Here is a 20,558-nt window from a genome sequence, read left to right as displayed (position 1 = left end):
TTTGAAAAGAACTTTAGATAATGTCATTATTAAAATACGATCTATTATTGTACTCAGAATATTTATTATTATAGTGAAAAATTAAGGTTATGTACTTTATTACTTTATTACAACGATGTCACCAACCACAAGTACACCACACTTATCTTTTACCACTGACCACATTCAACGCCAATAAATCTGGTTGAGAAACTAAACCATTGTATATAGTGTAGTCTGTTGTCTTGGTTGAGAAGTGGCTCTCTGACAAAAATGCCTTCAGTGTTTATCCAAAAATGTTTCACTTACATCAAAAACTGCTCATGGAAATGTTATTTCATCTCAGTTCTACTTTTTGTGGACTTGTTAGCAAACTGGTATCTCTACGGCAGACACCCGCCAGTGCCTGGTATCAAGCAGAGATGCTCCACTATGTATCCAGAATTTGCGATGGTCTTGGAAAATCCAGTATCTTTGCCTAACAGGAGAATTCAGGAAGAAGATGGCACAATTTACTCTCCAGGTCATTTCTGGTATGATAAGAACAATTACAGGGGATGCCCTTGTAATGTCAGGCCGTGCGTCAGGAAATGTTGTGCTTTCAGTGATGTGTTTGACAAGAATTATAAATGCATGCCTTCTCAAGCAAATGTATCAGACTTTATAAACAGCTTTAGAGAAGTTTACAGAATGAATGTGAGTAAGGATTACTTTTCAGTACTTTCTAAAAAATGTGAAATGGAATCAAGTCTTCAAAATGTCACTTTGCTCATGGATGGTAGAATATCATCCCCCTCAGGGTATTTTGATCAGTCCCAGTACTGTTTGGAAAGGTCATCAGGATCTCTTATTGCTGTGTCTTGTGTCGAAGATAGCTTTGCTAAGACTTTACAGGCAGCCCGCAGCATGTTAACTCACACTTTGAGAGTTGTTCCTACTAGCATCCATGTTATCACATTAATTCTGTACATTGTCTTGCCCAATCTACGTTGTGGTGTCGGTTGTCTCATGGTCAATCTTGTAGCAGCCATGATACTCAAGGGGGTCTTCAACTTGGTCATCGTTGCAGACCTGGGTCACCGATACCGCCTTCTGTGTACTAGCATAGGTAGGCATGATTTGTTCCTTGAACTTTGCAATTACATAATCTGCACTATTAAAACTTTTAATAATGTATTTTTAGTGCTGTAGTCGTGTTACCTATGCTCTAAATATTACTATTAGATAATATAATCATATGGTGCAATACAAGAACATGGTATCTTTTGACTAACCAAACGTTTGTCCGATGTGCTCCTGGCAGACTCGTATTCAGACCGGCTTTTTCGGACAATTTTATCGGTGCTCGGACCCACTAGGGCCCAGGCCGTAGCTCACCAAAAGGGCCGTGCCGACGGACGGCGATGGCGGGGCCCGGCCGAAAGTCTTTTCTGGGGCTCGCCAAAGCTCAATACGGCCCTGGCTCCTGAGGAGACACCTGTAGTTTAAATTGCATGCCTGTTATATTGATTTGTCAGATATCGAATTTTTACAACATAGTAACTGTAGTACAAATGGATCTGGCAGGAAAAAATATATTTTGATCATGCTTATAAAAGAAAAAGAAAAAATATTAGTGATCATTTGTTATGCTTTGCTTGAATTAGATACATGCCATTAAAGCTTTATTATTTAATCTTATTTACATTAAGTTTAGATACTTTAAATTACAGTAAAAAACCCCCTTGATTTAACTTGTTAACTATTTTTATTGTTTGAAAGTGACTAAATATTGCAACCCCTCTGTTGGAATTTTGTTTAATTGTTAAATATTTAAAACGCCAAATTGATTTACTATCAGAAGATTAATAACAGTTCACACACTTCAACTCTTTCAATAAACATTTACCATAATTAAAAATAGTATTGTAAAAGGGCGAAACTCTTGTTGGATCTTCCCATATATTTAATTCTGCCATTTATTTGGAAAAATTATATTTAAAAACAGCCATAATTCCCACTACAAATGGAAAAAGTAGACTATTACAAGTTTGGTACATAGAGAATTATACATATATCCCTCTTAAGAGGGAGCTGGTGGGTGCACAATGTCATGACATGGACTTTAGGCCTGATAGGAGGGTGAACTGGAGCTAAACTCAAAATTCAACTAAATCTACCCTTCCTACCATGTCTAACCTAGCTATGTTATGTGTATTCTAGACGTGTAACTAACCTATTATTCACATTTACTAAATTTTATACGGTACTACAGAATATTATTTATTATTGTTAGTTCATGAACACTGGAAATAAAATGCTTGTTATAACAGATACTCGTATCTTTAAAATTGTACCAAAACTTGTTTTTATTGCATGAGAATTACTGTTGTACAATTTCATTCCATTCTGTAGTACATGCATTTCAAATTTATTACTTATACCTTCAATATTAAATTTGTAATACTTGCCTGATAGCATAGATTGTAATTCTTTTACGAAGTATTAAATTGCTTTCAATACTAATAATTTCATAAAATAACAATATCTTCTGAACATACAGTTCATACAAAGAAAGATACAGTGATATTTTATTATTTTTGTAAATAGCGAAACATAAATATACTGTAGATCTATAGATTTTCCAAAACTTGTTATTTTGTATTATAAATATCTGTTTTGTTTACTGATGACTTTATTGCTACAGCATGACATATTTGGAAATACTAAAGCATAGTGAGCTGTTATGTTCCACAAGAACGCCATTTTGAATATTCAACAGTAGCTTAACATACAAATGTTCACTAAAGATTGGATCACAACTACTTATTCCACCAGGACTTGAACCCAGGTCTGTCTTGCCAGGCGATTATGCTACCACTACACCACAGAATCTTTACTATTTCTGATCCAATTATTTCTGTTACATAGTGATAACCAAACTAGCATATGATTAAAAGACCAAACACCTGTCAAACAAATTTTATAACAGGCTTTCAGGTTTGATACTGACAAATAGGAGGTATGCTTGGTAGCGACAATGATAACGTCAATAAACAATAACAAACATTGATAACATCTGGATTTTTTGCAGAAAGTCTTACTCTTGCAGTTTTCCCCAGTGCTTCCTCTATTCTGGTCCTTAAGCAACACTAGATGGATGGGGAAATAGGATGTGTTTCCAATAATCAAAAACAACCTCTCAGATACAACAAAACTACGAGTCTTCTGCAGCGAGATGGGACTGGAAGCGGAGATAGGGATTTTCCACGACTGATCTCAGTAATGTTTGGAGATAACATATTGTATAAGGTTTTCAAATTACCTCCTATTGCAGGTCATAGGATTCCAAGTGTAAAAGACACAATGGGAAGCATAAAGGATGATTTATCCTAATAACCGATACTGAATTAAGGCATACTAGGCAACATAGTGTTGTCTAATAATAGTTATCTCACAGCAACCCTGTTGAAGGCTATGAGATTTTTCTAATACAGGAAAACAAGAGATAATGCCAGTGATACTTTTATCTGGCTTTAGAGATGATTCTAACTAGGGTATTCACACAAAAATACTCATATTCAGGCCATGTTTCGAAAGTCTATCTATTTAGGGGCGATACCTAATTAATATTTAATCATGGGGTGTAATCAATAATATAACAAACATATGAAATGAAATGATTTATTAGCCCAATAGAACATTACAATGTTATAAGGCTCGTCAAGAAATAATAACACTAAATACTAAATAACAATTAAAAAAAAAAAAAAAAAAAAATACTAACTACAACACACAAGTAACATATAGCTTAATACTAGTGGTATGATATTTCACATCTTAATTATTTTCTGGTGAATTCGGACAAAAATCGTCAAAAGTATAAATTTCAGTTTGAAGCATGTATTCTTTAATAGTTTTTTTGAAAGCCTTTAATGTAGGAATCTCTCTCCATGCTAAAGGTAATTTGTTAAAAAAAATGCTGACTATTGTAAGGGAAAGATGTTTTAAAATGGGTTGTTCTGTGTATAGGAACAGGTAGAGAGAATAACTATTACGTGTTGTGTAGTTATGATGGGAGATAAAGGGATTGGACTGTATTCTTTTATATGTTTGAGTTAAAACTTCCATTATGTAAATACATCTTACTGTTAAAATTTGAAGATTAAAAAAATGTCCTCTACATGATTGATTAAATTTCAAATTTCCTAGAATTCGGATTGCTCTCTTTTGAGTTTTGAAAACCTGTTCAATAAATGGTGAACTTCCCCAGGAAACAATTCCATATCTCAACACAGATTCGAAATAGCCAAAATAAATAGTTTTTGCTGTTCTTAAGTCAGTCAAGTCTCTAATTTTACGAATAGCACAACATGCTGAATTTTAGTTTCCCATTTAACTGACTGATGTGATTTTCCCATCTAAGATTGTCATCTAAAGTAACACACCAAGAAATTTACAATTTTTTGTAGAAGTAAGTTTACTTTGGTAAAAAGTTATTTCAAGTTGTTCTCTAAAGTTTCTAATAAAGTGAAAATTAAGTATGGATGTTTTGGAAATATTTAAGGATAGTTTGTGTTAGCTTTAAGCCAGTTAAAAAATCAAACTAATGTTTATCATATAATTTTTGAGATAGTTCAGTTTTATTGTCAGATTAATCAAACTAGTGGTGTCATCAGCAAAGAGAATTAATTTGTCACATAAATTGAAAACTGCTTGGGTAAGTCGTTTATAAAAATTAAAAATAATATTGAACCTAAAACTGACCCTTGGGGTACGCCTGCCTCCAAATAGCGGGCAGGAGATAGATATTTATGGACAGAAACCAGCACTGTTTTGAACTATCTCTACTACCTGGCTGCGATCCCTCAGAAAGCTACTAAACCAATTGAGAGCAACTCCTCTGATGCCATAATACTCCAATTTATTTAACAAAATTTCATGGTCTACACAATCAAAAGCCTTCTGGAGGTCACAGAACAGGCCACAGGTCAACTGTCCCTGGTCCAAGGCAGTTAGCACATAATCAGTTAAACTTATGATAGCATCTGAAGTTGACAAATTAGATTGAAAACCAAATTGATTTTTATTTATTATTGAGATTGATTTTAAAAAAATTTCAAGCCGTAATTTTACAATAGTTTCTAATAATTTTGAAAAAACTGAAAGAACTGAAATAGGTCTGTAATTTTCTGCAAGATTTGAATTATTGTTTTTAAATATTGGAGTTACTCTGGCTACCTTGAGACATTCAGGGAAGACTCCGTGAGTCAGGGAGCTATTCACCAAAGAGCAAAGAGGTTTTGACAGGATGTGGATGTGTTCCTTCAATATCCTTGGAGGTATTCCATCCAGGCCTGGTGACTTACTTGATTTAAATTTACTTATAACTTCAATTATCTCTTTTTCACAAACAGGATAGAGATAAAATGAACTATTAACAAATGGATTTGGCAAAAAAGTTTGTGGATCGTAATGCCTTGAATTCAGCAAGTCAAGTTGGTTTGAGATAATATGAGGTACACTTGTGAAGTGCCTGTTAAATGCTATTGCAACATCCATTGGCTCAGTAATATCTTGTCCATTAACAATTAGATTAATGTTTTTTTTACAGAAGCAAATGATTTAGTCTCTGAATTAATGATATTCCAGGTTGTTCTTGGAATATTTTTAGAGGATTGTATTTTATTTACTAGGGGTTCTCTTTTTGCATAAAGGACTATTTTCTTATGATGTTTTAAGGTTAAGTTTTATATTCTTTCCAGCTATTTTCTGTGTTTATTGACTTGGCTCTGGCAAACAGCTCCTTTGACAGGACAGCACTTGCCCTAACCACATCAGTTACCCAGAATATGGACTTGACTTAAGTTTTGTTATTGTTTTTTAATGGGAATGCTAATTCATAATATAATATCAGCTTATCAACAAATTTTGAGAAATTTGCATCAACCGATTCACCAGAAATCACATCAAACCAGTCCCTCCTTTTGCAGAAAGTCATGAAACATTCTATGACCCTGCTCAGAAAATATCCTATGTGTAATTATTTTACTATTTTCATTTTTAGTAATAAATTATTGACATTTATTTTCAAAATTTGAGAAAAATTATGATCTGAAAAGCCAGAGTGAAGGTTAAGACTTGATAGCAGATTCTGAGGTATGTTACTAACAATATTATCTAAACAAGATTCAACATTTTTGGTAACTCTAGTAGGTTCATTTATAAAATATCTAAAATTATAACATTTTAAAATATTCTTAAAAGCTAAAGACTCTGAGTTATGGTTTAATAAATTAATGTTAAAATCACCTAAGACAACTAAGTACTTTTTCTCTTTCAAAGCTAATTCAAATAACAATTTATTGCAACTTGGAAATGAATATATGAATATCGGAGTCTGGTGTTCTGTAACAACTAACAGTTAAAATATTTAATTTATTAGAATTAGTTGAAATTAACTCTATAGAGGAACATTCAAAAACAAAGTCTTCACTAAAATTTACAAATATCATTACGTTCAATAAATTGTATATGATTCTTTACAAGAAGACAAGAACCTCCCCGTGTCAAACTAATTCTACAATAAATTGAGGCTACAACGTAATTTTTTTATCTGAAAATTATTTTAAGTTTTTTTGCTGACAACCAATGTTTCACTTATAGCAATTATATCTACATTTACATCATGACTCAGATACTCCAGCTGTATAACTTTATTTAGGATACTTTGAGCATTTTGGTGTAATAAGGTTTAAGGTTTTTATATTATTAATATTTGTTTTTTGTGAATCTATACGGTTCTTACAGGTTAGAGAAGTATTGTTTTGTGAATGTGATATACAGGCTAGGTTACTGTTAATATTTTCTTGCGCTGGATGTTTTTTTGGTTTATTTATGTATTTTGCAGAGTTCTCATTAGGTGTTGATGCATGGATGTTATGTAGAATAATGTCAGCTGATGGATCGTTAGTTGCCACATGAAGTGTGAGGGGTTTATTGATTAAAAAAGTGGAGTTGTTTTCCGGTGAAGGAGCTTTGCTTTTACTACATGTTTGTCCTGGTGTATGGATGTCTTTTTGTACAATTGTGGGTTTTTTCACCTTTAAAGACTGATGAATTAGTTCGGCTAAAAAATGTTTACCTGATTTGTTTAAGTGTAGTCCAAATTTAGTATAAATGTGTAAGATGTAGTGAAACTCGTGTCAATAAAATTACATAATTTTACATTACTAGCAGCCTCCTCAATCTTTACATTTACTTTTCTTATACTCTCATTGAGAGCAGGCTGATCTAATCTATGAGGGATACCGATTATTGACATGTTAGTGTTGAGAGTTATATTAGAAAATGTATTAAAATTAAAATTAACTACACTAGCACTAGTGGAGTCTGTGATGTCGTTTGTCCCAGCGAGTAAGATAGCATGATCATTAAAGGTAAAACTGCTAGTCAAGTCCTGCAGGTTGTTGGCTACGTAGTTAAAAGGGGCTCCCAAACTGCTGACTACCGTTACCTCGTCGTAACCACTGCCTAGTTTGGCTTCGAGAATCGGTGCAAAGGTCCCGGCCATGACTGTCCGCAGCAAGCAAAATTTTCCTCTTTGTTATTTTTTCTTTGACTGGATTACTCTGCTGTGTTTTTCTAGTCGGTGTGATCTTTGTTTTGTTTTTAGATCTACTGGAGTTTAAAGGTAAAATTCCGATCACACTACAAACTTCCTCTGGATCATCAATGCGACCCTCAAGCACTTTGAAAAGAGTTTCTCAATGGCAGTGTAAATGTTTTAAGTTTTTTTGTCTTTATCAAAGTTTTCTTTTTCATTTTTTCAGGCAAAACATGTTGGAGATTGTGAGTAGGAGAAACTGCTGGTATTTTTATTTAATAATTTCATTATTTTTTCTTCTTTTTGAAGGACTAACATTTCTAGGTTATTGTTATGAATCTTGAGTTGTTTTATTTCTTCATTGGCTGCTATTAAGTCTTTATTTAAGGTGTCTACAACTAAGTTAAGAGTTTCAAGTGTTTCTCTAGTAGTTTTTATTTATAAATTCACTATCTTCGTCATCATTACCTTCATCAGATTTAGTTTCCAATACTTTGGATATACCACAGATATCAGATAGATTGTTATTTTTATTATTGGTGCACACATATAACAGCTCCAGTTTGATTTGGATTCTGCAATAATTTTAAATTGAGGGAGTAATTTATGTCTCAAGTGATACCACTGTAGACACTGACCAGAACATTGTATAGATGGTTTTGATTTTAATAGTTTTTTTTGAACAGTTTTTCCACAATTATGAGACTTCTGCTTTCTTTTCTTTTTTTTTTATAAAATAGGCCTAAGAATGAAATAAATAGTAAAATATGGAAGAATTTGTAAAAGAGTATGAAAAATTATATTAATATTTCAATTAAGAGAGGATAATTTAACTAATTTGTGACATAAAAAGTATAAAGTTACGATGTTAGTTTTCAACCTGGAACCTTCAGATTCAAAGTCTGTCACACAACCCAATGAGCCATCCAACAGATATGAAAATATAAGTCAAACTAGACAATGATAGTTTATTGTAGATGAAGGTAGATTAGGTTGTCAGAGATAAGTCAGTCACTGTCCAAAGGTCAGCTATCCTTGATAAGAAAGGGTACATAATCTCTTTAAAAATTATAGGAATAAATAAATTCACATTATAACAGTCAAACAAGTGACAACTGCAAGTTTATATTTAATATAACTCATAATCATGAGGTTTTGCTGTGATTATTCCACGTTCAAAAAACAACACAGACTTCTGAAAATGAAAGCTAAGCCACTTAGCTATTATACAGTATAATCATACTGTGGGATAATGCTAATGAGCTGTGGGAACAGCAACACAACCTGACTCTACACTTGGTTCTAGTCCTAATCTTATTCAATCCTCAATGCATAGGGCTGCCTTAGAGATTCTTGGTAATTATTCCCTTAATTAACCAAGATGTTAGGATTAACTTACCATTACTTTGCACTTTGTGATAATCCACCCGATAACAGTCTAAGTAATTGTTAAAAACAACAAACAATTGTATCAAAACTTAATTTCTAGAACTTTTTATTTAGCCAAATTTGGGGCACAAAAGTGACTTGGAGGATTTAACTACACATTAGCAATAAGGCTTTGAGCACATATTCATGTTCAAAAACCCCTCGTTCTCAGTCAAACACAGATCAGCTCCAGAAAGAGTAGCAACTACCAAATCTTTTCATTGAATTAACTTGTTTCAGGGCTAGCTATGCAATATTCCTGGCTCTCCTGTCAAGCTTGGCAACTGGTCATTGCATACCAAATCTGGACCTCATTTAGGTAAGCACTAAACCATTTTATGTATACATTAAATTAAAAAATTTTGCTTTAAAACACATTAAAATCAACAGTAAAAAATTAGTAGGCTACAAATTTACTATTCATCAAATCAGATTCAATAAGGATCATTATTTTTGTTTTCAAACTAAAAACATATGAATATTATAAAGTTTTTAAATAAAAGGACATCATAGAACATGTTATCTAACCAAAATATAATGAATACCATTGTAACAGAAACTAAACTCGTTTGACTTTGGAAAATAATGAAGTTAAACAAAGCACTCAGTCATACATGGTCATTAAACAAGTGCAGACATGTTCACAGTACAGACATGTTGTAACTTTCACAATAGAGACCCTGAGGCAAACACAGCACACATGATAAAAGCACAAAGGCAGGTGATTGAACTTCTGCCATGATTTAGAATAAAAGGTATTCACAGTGCAAACAGTACCTTGAGCCATGACAGAGAGCTAAAACATTTATTACAATGTCAAAGTGATGATAATAGCTGCCTCTGTGCAATTAACTAATTGTGCAATTGCTTGTTTGTGTACAAGTGGTTCACAGACAACAAAGTATTTTTGTTATTTATCCAGTTTATTTTTTGTTTTATTAGAAATTTTTCACATTTCCAATAACTACACCAACATTTAACAGCACAAACTACAGGAAACTAGTTTTACATTACTACATTTACATTAAATTAAATTAAACTAGTTTTACATTTACATTAAATGTGAAACTTGTTTTACATTTTTTATGAATGATTTTTACAGTGCCATTTGCTGCCACTGGCTGATTTTGGTTAAAAAAAAACAAGTTTCAAAAATGAGGAGTTTATGAGGATTATTAGAAGACCATATTCAAAAATGGATTAAACATGTTATTTTGCCTGTTTTATACTGATTTTAGTCTAGGTAATGTAACCAGTATTAGGATCACAGTATGAGTACTGTTCCTGAAGTGAAGCTGAGATAAACAGAAGATTATAATTTGCACTGAGCACCCACTAGGTATGTTCCTAAGGCAAAGAAATTTGGAAAGCATTACATAAAAAAAGTAATGATAATATGTAGTAATTAGTCCTACAAATGTAATGCCATTTAACAACAGTTTTAGAACACTCAATTGTTTTTGAAAGTATTTTATGTATAATTGATAATTCACAGTGTTTACAAATAGAACTCAAAACAGTAATGATCTACTGAGAAAAATAAATCCAAACAAGAGATTTTTAGAGAAAATAATGTAAATAATGTAGACTGGACCCCATTAATGAAACAAATAACAAAAGTGTATAATACAGTGATATGAATAATTATATATTGATCTCCCATCATTTATTATTTTTTGTTTCAGACCTACTACCCTGAGGACTCTCTCAAAGACAAGGTCTATGGTCCGCAGCAAACTGCGACTGTACCAAGGGGTAGCCTGGGGTCTACCTTTCCTTCTATCTGCATTTACTCTTATAGTGGATCTTGCTTCATTCATACCATCATCACTCAAACCCCACATGGGTTTAAAGAGATGCTGGTTTAGTAGTATGGTTTAAATATTTAATCTTGTTTTTATATAATATTTTATTACATTTTAATTATATAACAGAAATTATATTATAAATTAGATTTACACACTCAGCATACAATTTTACAATATAAGCGTCTCTATTAGAGAACTAAAAAAATAACTGCTTGATATTCTCTGTAAATTATTTATTCTCTTTTGCTTGGGTTATTTTATTTTGATCATCTGTTAAAAAAATTAATGAAATTAAAATAAAATTTTAGAATTCTACAGTGTAACTTGAATTTGAAATGTTTACAGCTTGAATCTACATTTAATTAATTATAATTCAATATATAAATATAAATTACAATTACTACCTAAAGACATTTTATAATATTGCTAAACAAACAAACAAACACAGTTGCTTTGCATATTTCCAAAAAATAGTTTAAATTATTTCCAAATTTTACTAAAATCACTATTTTTATTTTCTTTCAATACTTAAAAAAAAATATAATGGTGCACTAGAAAAATCTTAAAATGTAATTGTTTTCGTTCTTTGGTTAAAAGAAAGATACTGTCTGTACAGGACATGTAAATCAGCCATGCAATAATCTTCTATACCATATCTTAATAGCAAAATAAAAACATTTTTGTTTAATAATTTCCATTATTTACTTTTGTTCGGGTTTTCAGAAAATGTATGGTTTCAGAATAAAAGTTTATCTAGGTTTGAAGAAATTAATTTGATCAAAGATGGTTGACAGCACAAAATTGTGGCAGTGCAAGATTCTGTTGTCTCTCTTATCTTTAACTTCACAGATACTCTACCATTCACAGCCGATGTTATGCATTGAAGTTTTTTATCTTTAATTTGATTTATTAAAAATAGTAGTAATTCAAATCATTTCAAAATAGCCCATAACAAAGTCTTTTATCAAATTCCTCCCATTAAAAAAATCCTGACAAGAGATCCAAATCTAAAATTTATCATAAACTTATTTAACACCTCCTCTGCTGTCTCTATTGAGTGAAACTAGCTACTCCCATCCCTATTCACCTTACACCGTTTCTCGTAGTCAACATATTGACAGAATGTTTCTACTTCAATAAATAATTCACCTCGAACAATTCTTAAACTTCTTGGATAATTTTATTATAATCAAAAATTATTTCTGTACCACTAAAATCCAAGGAACCCCATCTTGTTTCAATATGTCCACACAGTGCAGCTGCTACTTTTAAAATTACTATATACGAGTATTTCTTTAAACATTTTGACAATCTTTTGTGTACAATAGGATAGTTTTTATGCCCCACCATATGCTCTACTTATAAAACTGCATTTGTATAAATTTACTCAAACTCAGTTTTTATTGCCTTTGAGAAATTACATCATATAGCAAAAGTCATGGTTGTTATTAGAATTTTGACATTCATTCCACAATGTCACTTTAACACATATGTATATTTTTGCGTTCATACACCATACTTTCAACAATTTCCTCCCCTGTCAATGCCAGTGTCAGTTTTCCATGTGGGTGGTCTCCCAATCATATACCAAGAACTCGTCGACATTATAGAATGCTTTTGACACTACAAAACATTTCAAACAAGTCTTTAATGCCTTAGGCGTTGGTGCATTTTAAATTAAATCTGGCAACTTGTTGATGAAGTCTACTCTACAACTGTCTGCTAAGGCAAGTGTTCATATGCTACCATCCTGTGTTTTCCAAACCGATAGCTGTCTCTGTTTTTTGTAAAAGCTGGTCGAAAAGACTCTCTGATAAAGATGTTAGCAATTATCCGAATCGCTTTCTTTAGAAGCTTTAAAACTCCCCAAAAAACCAAGTTGTACTTAAAATTAGACCATAATACATCTCAATACCTGAGTTGGGCAATATTTGGCTAAAGATCTCATTACACAAATGCCTGAGGCTAATTTGGTACAAACTGAATCAATCCAAGTCAACCCTCAATAAAGGAGTATTCCGAGAAACGAAAAATTGATTTCTTCTAGTATGGATTCTGCCACAATGTTGGCCAGCCCATATTCTGAATCCATTAGCTGAAAAGCAAAAAGCAACACGTTTGATTTTGAAAAGTCTGTTGTGGGATTGAGGCTGTGAAAATAATGGATAACAATGAAAGCAATATTGGAATATTGGATTGTGTTCAGGTCAACAAAAGCATGTTCCAAAATTTCCTTCGATTTTTGACAGCAGAGAGTTGTAACATCTATATTTTACACAAGTTTCCTATGCATGACTCAATGTCATTTACATAGACCAGCAAAATAATCCAACTGAGAATGAAACCTATAGGGACCGCATAACTCATTTTAATAGTGCTTGAAATTTGATTTGAAACTTGTCTTCTGTGAAATGACCTACGCCACTGTAGGGGCACACATTAAATGCTATGAGATTTCAGTTTGTCTAGCAGTGTATTATGGTCAACACAATCGAATGCCTTGGAAAGGTCAAGAAACATACTTAAAGAACGATTCCAACATTTTAGCCCCTCAATAATCATTTTGACAAGATTCACAACTGTGTCTACCATCGTTTTTCCCTTTCTGAAGCCCAATTGGTCCTCAGATAGCTAATTGTGTTTATTGAAAAAGAAAGTAAAGCACTCTTAAGTTTTTCAAAAATATTGCTCAAGATTTAGACAGACTGATAATTATCAATGGAAAATGGATCATGTTTTTTAAATATGTGATTTACTTTTGCAATTTTCAGGAGGGAGAGAAAAAAGATAAATTAAGCACTAAGTGAGTTAAAAGACTCACAATGTGCTTGTAATATATTTTATGAGCCACATGAACAATAGACTGATATCGGTTGATTTTGTTACTGGGAGCTGCTGAATAATTCCGTAGAGCTCTGCGTCAAGGACAGGTGCTAGTTGATGCATCATTGATGCAGTTAGGCTCCATCTCCACAAGTTGATTACTTGGGGCTCTGATGGTTGAGGATCGTTCCCGCAAGCAACAGATACGAAAAATCTGTTGAACTCTCAGGCAATCTCCACTTCACCCTGTACCAGTTCATGTCCGATTTTTATTTTAATTTGTTTATGTGTATTGTTTTTGTTGTTGATGACAAAAAACGCTGTTTTAGAAACATTTTTGTAAGAAATAACTTTTTTGAGACCATGTGCTTTTGTGGCTTGGATTACAGATCTACAAGTTTTTTGTAAATTAAAAAATAAGATTTAAAGTTTTCATTAGATGTTGTACTGTATGTTTGAAAGAGTTATTTCAAACTCTCTCTTGAAACCAGTATTCCCTTTTTAATCCAATTAATTGCCTTTTTGGCAAGCATTGATAACTTTTGTAGGACAGCATAAATTTAAATAAAAATTTAAGACATTTATTGAAATTTAAAAGTTGCTGTTCTATTGGTTGGACTAAATTTTTAAAATTCCATTGTACCTTAGAAAGAAACATTTTGATAAGAGCAATATTTTTGGCCTCAAGTCTCTCATCGTTTAAATACCAACTAGTCTTTAATGGAGACCCTGTGTGGAGAGTATGTGGATAGTACGAGGTGACTTCCATAGTATAATAATTTAAGATTTAAGCAAAATATTTCAAACCCTAACAGTACTTGAATCTGATCCATCATTTGCCAGGAAAGTGCATGCACCATAGTTTTCACTGTTTACAAATGACTAACTAGAAGTATATCTGCTATGGTGTTGAATATTCTTTTAAAATTATTAATAGTTATTTGAAAAGTATTTAAGTCTTATAATTATCATGTCAGCTTGGTAGTTTAATCATATTTAAAAAGAAGCAATCAAATATTAAATTATGCATAAAAAATTAAGAGTTTCAGCTTCATGTTTCATGGAAGTTTGTATTATTGTGGAAAATCTATGTTCAAATTAATGTATAATATTATACTATTATGTATGTTGCAGATGAGTTTACACGGTTTCTGTACGCGGTGGTGCCAGTAAACTTAACAGAATTGATGACCTTGACATTCTGCATAATGACCTTGCTGCAGCTGCGGTCTTGCCAGCAGAGCTCAGAAGCATTTTGTAGCTCCAACTCCACGATTAATCATAACAGGAAACTGCAGAGAAACAACATAATATGGTGGGTTTCCTAGAGAATAAAAACTACAGTTTTCACCTCCCTTACCCCTTTCACCTGTTGTAACTAATGACCAGGATATCATCTGCTCCCCAGGACCAAGGTCTACCTGAAAGCATGTTTCATGATGGGATCAGCCTACATCCTAGTATCTGTGGTGGCTCTCATCACCTGGAACTACAAGTCCATGAGGGGGATTCCAGTCTTCCTCGTAAACACTGTGAAAGACTTAGATCGTGTGCGGGGTATTGAGATATTCTTCATTTTCGTCCTCCAGGAAAAAGTGTTCAAACAGTTAATTAACAAGTTTTATCTTCTTAGGCAACACCTCCGAAGAGCAATCTATCACAACAAAGCAAGGCAGGCAGATTCAGTCTGTACAACAGAGGAGTGATAATCTTCATCAAGGAAACAGAAAAAAATTATTTTTTTTCAATTTTTACTATGATTAAAAACCCGATATTTAATGACAACAGTTTAGATTGGTTTAATATTACAGCAACCTGCATATATTTCATGCACTTTTCAACATTTGTTTAGATATGCCTGAAAACTTAAATAATCAATAACAATTCGTTTCAGAAAAAATAATTATGTATTTAAAAACTTTGTTTTCAATATGTATTATTTGTATTCTGGCTTTCTTGTGTAAAACTATTTCTTTCAGCCAATCAAATACAAAAAATACAACAAAAGTTAAAAAAAAACCCACTAAGTACTTTTTTCTCCAAAAATATGTTTTTATTATGGTTTAACAATAAATGTTTCTATGATAATGTCTTACGTATTTCCTGTAAAATCTCATTTTATTATATTTATCATAATAAAAATCTTATTCTTCAAAACTGTTTATTAGTCATTCGCTAAAAACTTGAATATAGGGACTACACCATACTTGTATGATGAAATTTAAAATAAGCCTAGTAATGAAAACATTCCATATTATCAACTGGTAGGTGGAAAAATAGAATACAAGGATGGATGAGAATTTATTTATAAGTAATTTTCAAGGAGTAATGTCAAGAAAAGGACATCTTTGATAAACTTTTAATTTTCATACTACTGCAGCATGTATGTTTGTTTCATATAACCATTGGAAAAAATGTTAACGCCATGTGGAGGGATGTGATTTGTATTCCATAATTTAGTAAGTAGAGTAGTTCACTGTATCCTGTAAAGATAAAAAGCTATAAATAGTTATTCCAATATATTTTCTAAAAGTTCCTAAATGTTCGCAGAGTAGGACTGGTTCAATGTTGTCATAATATAAATAGTCCTATTTCTTTAAGGGGAGGCGGTACCCCTATCTTTGTAATGTTAACATAGGTACCATTATCTCAGAAACTAATGGACCAATCAACCTAAATTTTTTTATACAACATATATAGGTATTTAAGCAACTACTGAGTTTTTTTGGTGCTTGTATCTTAAAAATAAATTTTTTATGATTTTTTTTTTCAAACCCATATTGAAATATCAAACTTGGAATTTAGAATATTTTTTTTAAGTACCTAATTATAATAGGAGTGCATCTCAAAAAAACTCAGTAGGTGCCAAAATACCTATATAAATGTGTGTAAAAGTTTCAAGTTGATTGTCCAAGTAGTGTTTTCTGAGAAACGTGTACCTTTGTGTGCAAAAAACTGTAAAAAAGTAAATTTGCGGGAAATCGCAAAAAAACGAATATAATGACCTATTTAGCTATGTTATATAATATTTTTACCTATATATGATATGTAATTGGTTTTTATAATTAAATGTGATCTTTATATTTAATAGAATAGGCTATATATGCTTTTAATATTTAGAATTATCTATATTGGAAAAATTTTGTATATCAAAAGTAACGCGATGCGGGTTAGGCCTATAGTCATAACGGAGTGAAAGATAATACAAAAAAAATTAATTAGGCTATATTATTTCAAACATTTTTGAGTTTAGAATACATTTATAAGAGAAATAACAGAGAAAATTATGAAATAGAACTTATACCCAGCCACAAATAGAGTAAACAATAACAAAATTATAGAAAAAAACATGCAATTTATTTACCGTAGCATTAGTGCATTCCTGGATCATATGCAGGCTCCTCTTTCAAAATCCTCCTCAATCCTTCTTTTTAAATTCCTGGTTTGTCTCTCCTTGCTTGTCTTTGAAAGTCACTTATCGCACAATTTGCTCGTCGCACTCGCTCGTAGTCAAAACTTTTCATTGCGTCAATTGTCCTCTTGCAAGGTTCAATGCCTACTGCTCTAAGCATTTTGCATTTTGCTATGTTGCCATCATTAAAAGTAGAAATAGCCATCATAAGCACCAAACTCAAGTGTGTTCAATGTCACAAAATCTTTTTTTGGCACTCTAGACCAGATGACATTATTGATGCTTTCATTGACATTCTGCGTCTTACCGTGTAAATATTTTTCGAAGAAGGTCAGGATTTGCTAAAGCCTGAAAGATTGGTTTCAAGGCTAACATTATAGCTGAAGGAATGCTGTTCTTATGAGAATATGGCTCTTTAGTGTGCTTTGCCTTGTTGTATTTACACCATGTATTTTCTCCTGACGGGCAAAGGCCATGCTGAGGATTGTCGTCCGTTCCGTCGAAAGTTTATGAAAATATATGGCCCAAAACCGCTGCCTTCATGTTCTGTAGGTTATCAGTATTTTTTCCTAATAGCATTTCCATAATAGGTTTGCAATTGATCAATTATGCCATCTGTTAGTCTATTCTTTCCACCTAGTTTGCCGCCATCAGAAAGTGTTACGCCTTTTGAGTCTCTTTTTAGTTTCCTTAGCCTAGACCCCATTCTCTTTTGAATATGGCCTATACACTCCAGTTTCTGTATTTCCACTTCACCATAAGGTTTACTGTCTGCAATAGTTTTGAAAACTATTTGTATCTCCATCACCTAAATACTCTAAGTACCTAACATTATACTTATTTACTGATCGGTTGAAAAATAGCTAAGGCTCCAGCTGACTCCATACCTCCGCTCGAGCCTTGATAATTTTGCCGAACAAATAGCCTCATGTTGTTGTTTGTCCAAACAATTACAAAATTTAGATAACCACTTCTATGTCCATAACTTTTCCTGTGTCAACACTTGTACAAGTAACAATTCCGTTTAGAGAGCTAAAGCCACGCCGTTGCCAAGTGCCATCAATACCTACTTTTAAGTCGCGTTCGTTCTTACCTAAGGTTTTATTTTCCTCAACAGCCTCATCCACAGCAGTTTTCATGGATTCATCCATTACCTGTTTAGCCTTGTCTTTTAAAAATTATTATATCGAAACGGTTTTTGTTGGAGGTTGCGGAAGATTCATTACGCCACATAACATTTTGTGCCTGCAGCCATACCTTTCCCGATAGACCTCAGTCCATACACTAGTCTAATATTTACATCAAATAGAGTCTTTTTTTCTAAATTAATATTCCTAGAACTATTAATATTTATGTACATATTTACAATGGCAACAATAAATCTCCATCTCAAAAAGCCAGGCCAAAATGTTGAGCCAGCACGCACTTGTAAACCACTTTTCTTGCAATTTTTACAAAGTGATGAACTAAAAAGTTGATCTGATAAAATTTGCATGTTAATAATTTCATTGTCATAGTTTTTCATCACAATTAAACATCTCATACTTATCTATGTTTATTTTCTTTGAAGAGCTTGACTGAGATTGTGTTGACATTTCAGGCCTAGGGGTAGACTCATCTTTTGACATCTCATTAGGGTTAGGACTGGCTGGTTTTCTTTTCCTACCACCAACTCCTTTACGGGGTTTAGGATAACTACTTTTAACACGAGGCATATTTATACATAAACAATCTTGTTAGCAATAATAAAATATAAATTACTAACTAACACTCACTATATCACTTCACAAAGCACCAAAACACTAAGCAAAACAATAAACAAACAGTATAAAGTCAGAAGCAGAACTCAAAGCTGATGAAATAGAAGTTAGTTTTCAGGCCTGCCAACCACAACAAAAGCAAATTATAGCACACAAAAATAAAAGGTCATATGTATAATAGTACATGTGTGAATAAACGCAAGCGCTGTCACAAATTTCTTCCTGAAACATGATGTAAGCATATTTTAAAACTTTTTTTCTGTAGGTTTACAATTTTCAAATATACATGTATTTATATATCATTGTGTGCAGAAAAAGCCGCTTAACATTTTAAAAAAATAAAAAAAAAATGTGAAAAAAATATTTTTCTGGGGTACCGCCTCCCCTTAATATAAAAGCTTGGTTTTGTATAAAAGTCTCAATAAATTAGTTTTTGTTACATTTTATCTTTTTTTTCAAATTCATCCTACAGATCACAGGGGAAAATAAAATTAAAAATGAAACTTCAGTCTATTGGTGGGCTTTTTTAGTTTTAACTATGATAAGCTAATATGATGGAATGTATATGAAATCACAAAATGACTAAATACATAGTTGAAATATTGCTATATTATTATTTTAAAATTCCTAATGAAATGCTGATAAAAAAGTTATTTGTCACCATTTTTGCTTCTGTAGAATAAATTATAAACTTTACAAATATAATAAAATTCTATGGACTTACATTTGTAATTCGGAATTCAATATGGACCAAAATATATAACAAAAATAAGTTTTTGCCCTATCTGGTATGAATTCTCACCTTAATCTTTTTGCTGTGACCAAATGTAGATAAATACACAAAGGTTCAATAAAACCTCAATATATTAGCAAATTTTGGTCAGACTTCATGATTTTTTTACCAAATAATCATAATGGACCTCACAATAAATTTAATATAATAATTTTGCTGTTTAATTATTTTTGTATGCTTCAATTATTTATTTATTACTGTCTGAAAACAAAAACAAAATTGTTCATCCAATAATCGATCTCACTGTCCCATACAACTCATTACAGCTAAGAGATAATGTATCACAATATCAAACAGTTTTAGAGAAAAATACATTTTACTGATGTAACTAACCCACAAATACATCTCGGAAGGACAATACAACCACTTTGTAAATACCATAACTGAAACCAGCTGAAAGATCAATATTTTTATGATATTCAGCAAAATAAAACAACCCGAATGAAAAACAATACAAACATATGTTCCCCGTTTTGTCTATGATATTCACTTGTAAACTTCTTGAAAATGTCATATACATAACAAGATTTTAATCCTTGCTTAACAAATTGAGTAAATCCTACAAAATTAAACTGCTTAATGAATTTCTGAAAGTCTCTCGTACTTATTTACACAATTAGCATAAAGTTGGTTTGTTACTATAATAATTATGTAAAAGTAACAGAGTAGAGCAAATAGTCACACTCACGATACATACATATATTATATTCAATATTATTTTAAACAAGATTGAAGTTAATTTCATAACTGAAGGATAAATTAAAAATTAAATTAAATTAAATTAGAATTCTTTATAAAAATATTTCTTATATCTTTGAATCCTATATCTGAACCATATACTGTGTCAGATAGGAGAAGTACTTGAAAGTATGTCAGCTCGGTGAGCCACTCTTAATCGCCTTCACTATTTTCCCATTCAGCTTGTCAGGCCACTATGTGTGGCCATAGGTATTTTCTGTGTCAGATCAGA

General features: G+C 32.0%; 2 protein-coding genes across 2 annotated transcripts; both read left to right on the top strand.

The window, feature by feature from the left end:
- The first annotated feature begins 217 nt into the window (after nt 1–217).
- LOC124355229 (G-protein coupled receptor Mth-like) lies at nt 218–10,910 on the top strand. The gene is made up of 3 exons (XM_046806270.1): nt 218–1,087; nt 9,233–9,311; nt 10,678–10,910. Exons 1-3 carry the CDS (start codon nt 253–255, stop codon nt 10,871–10,873), a joined length of 1,110 nt encoding a protein of 369 aa, XP_046662226.1. The 5' UTR covers nt 218–252; the 3' UTR covers nt 10,874–10,910.
- Nucleotides 10,911–12,835: 1,925 nt separating this feature from the next.
- Nucleotides 12,836–15,388, top strand: LOC124355228. The gene is made up of 2 exons (XM_046806269.1): nt 12,836–14,938; nt 15,032–15,388. The coding sequence occupies exons 1-2, from the start codon at nt 14,745–14,747 to the stop codon at nt 15,327–15,329; spliced, it is 492 nt and encodes a 163-aa protein (XP_046662225.1). The 5' UTR covers nt 12,836–14,744; the 3' UTR covers nt 15,330–15,388.
- The last annotated feature ends 5,170 nt before the right edge of the window (nt 15,389–20,558 follow it).

This window comes from Homalodisca vitripennis, chromosome 2 (genome assembly GCF_021130785.1).
Source record: "Homalodisca vitripennis isolate AUS2020 chromosome 2, UT_GWSS_2.1, whole genome shotgun sequence".
Lineage (NCBI taxonomy): Eukaryota > Metazoa > Arthropoda > Insecta > Hemiptera > Cicadellidae > Homalodisca > Homalodisca vitripennis.
The sequence above is the reverse complement of the archived record's forward strand: the minus strand, read 5'-3'. Positions and strand labels throughout refer to the sequence as shown.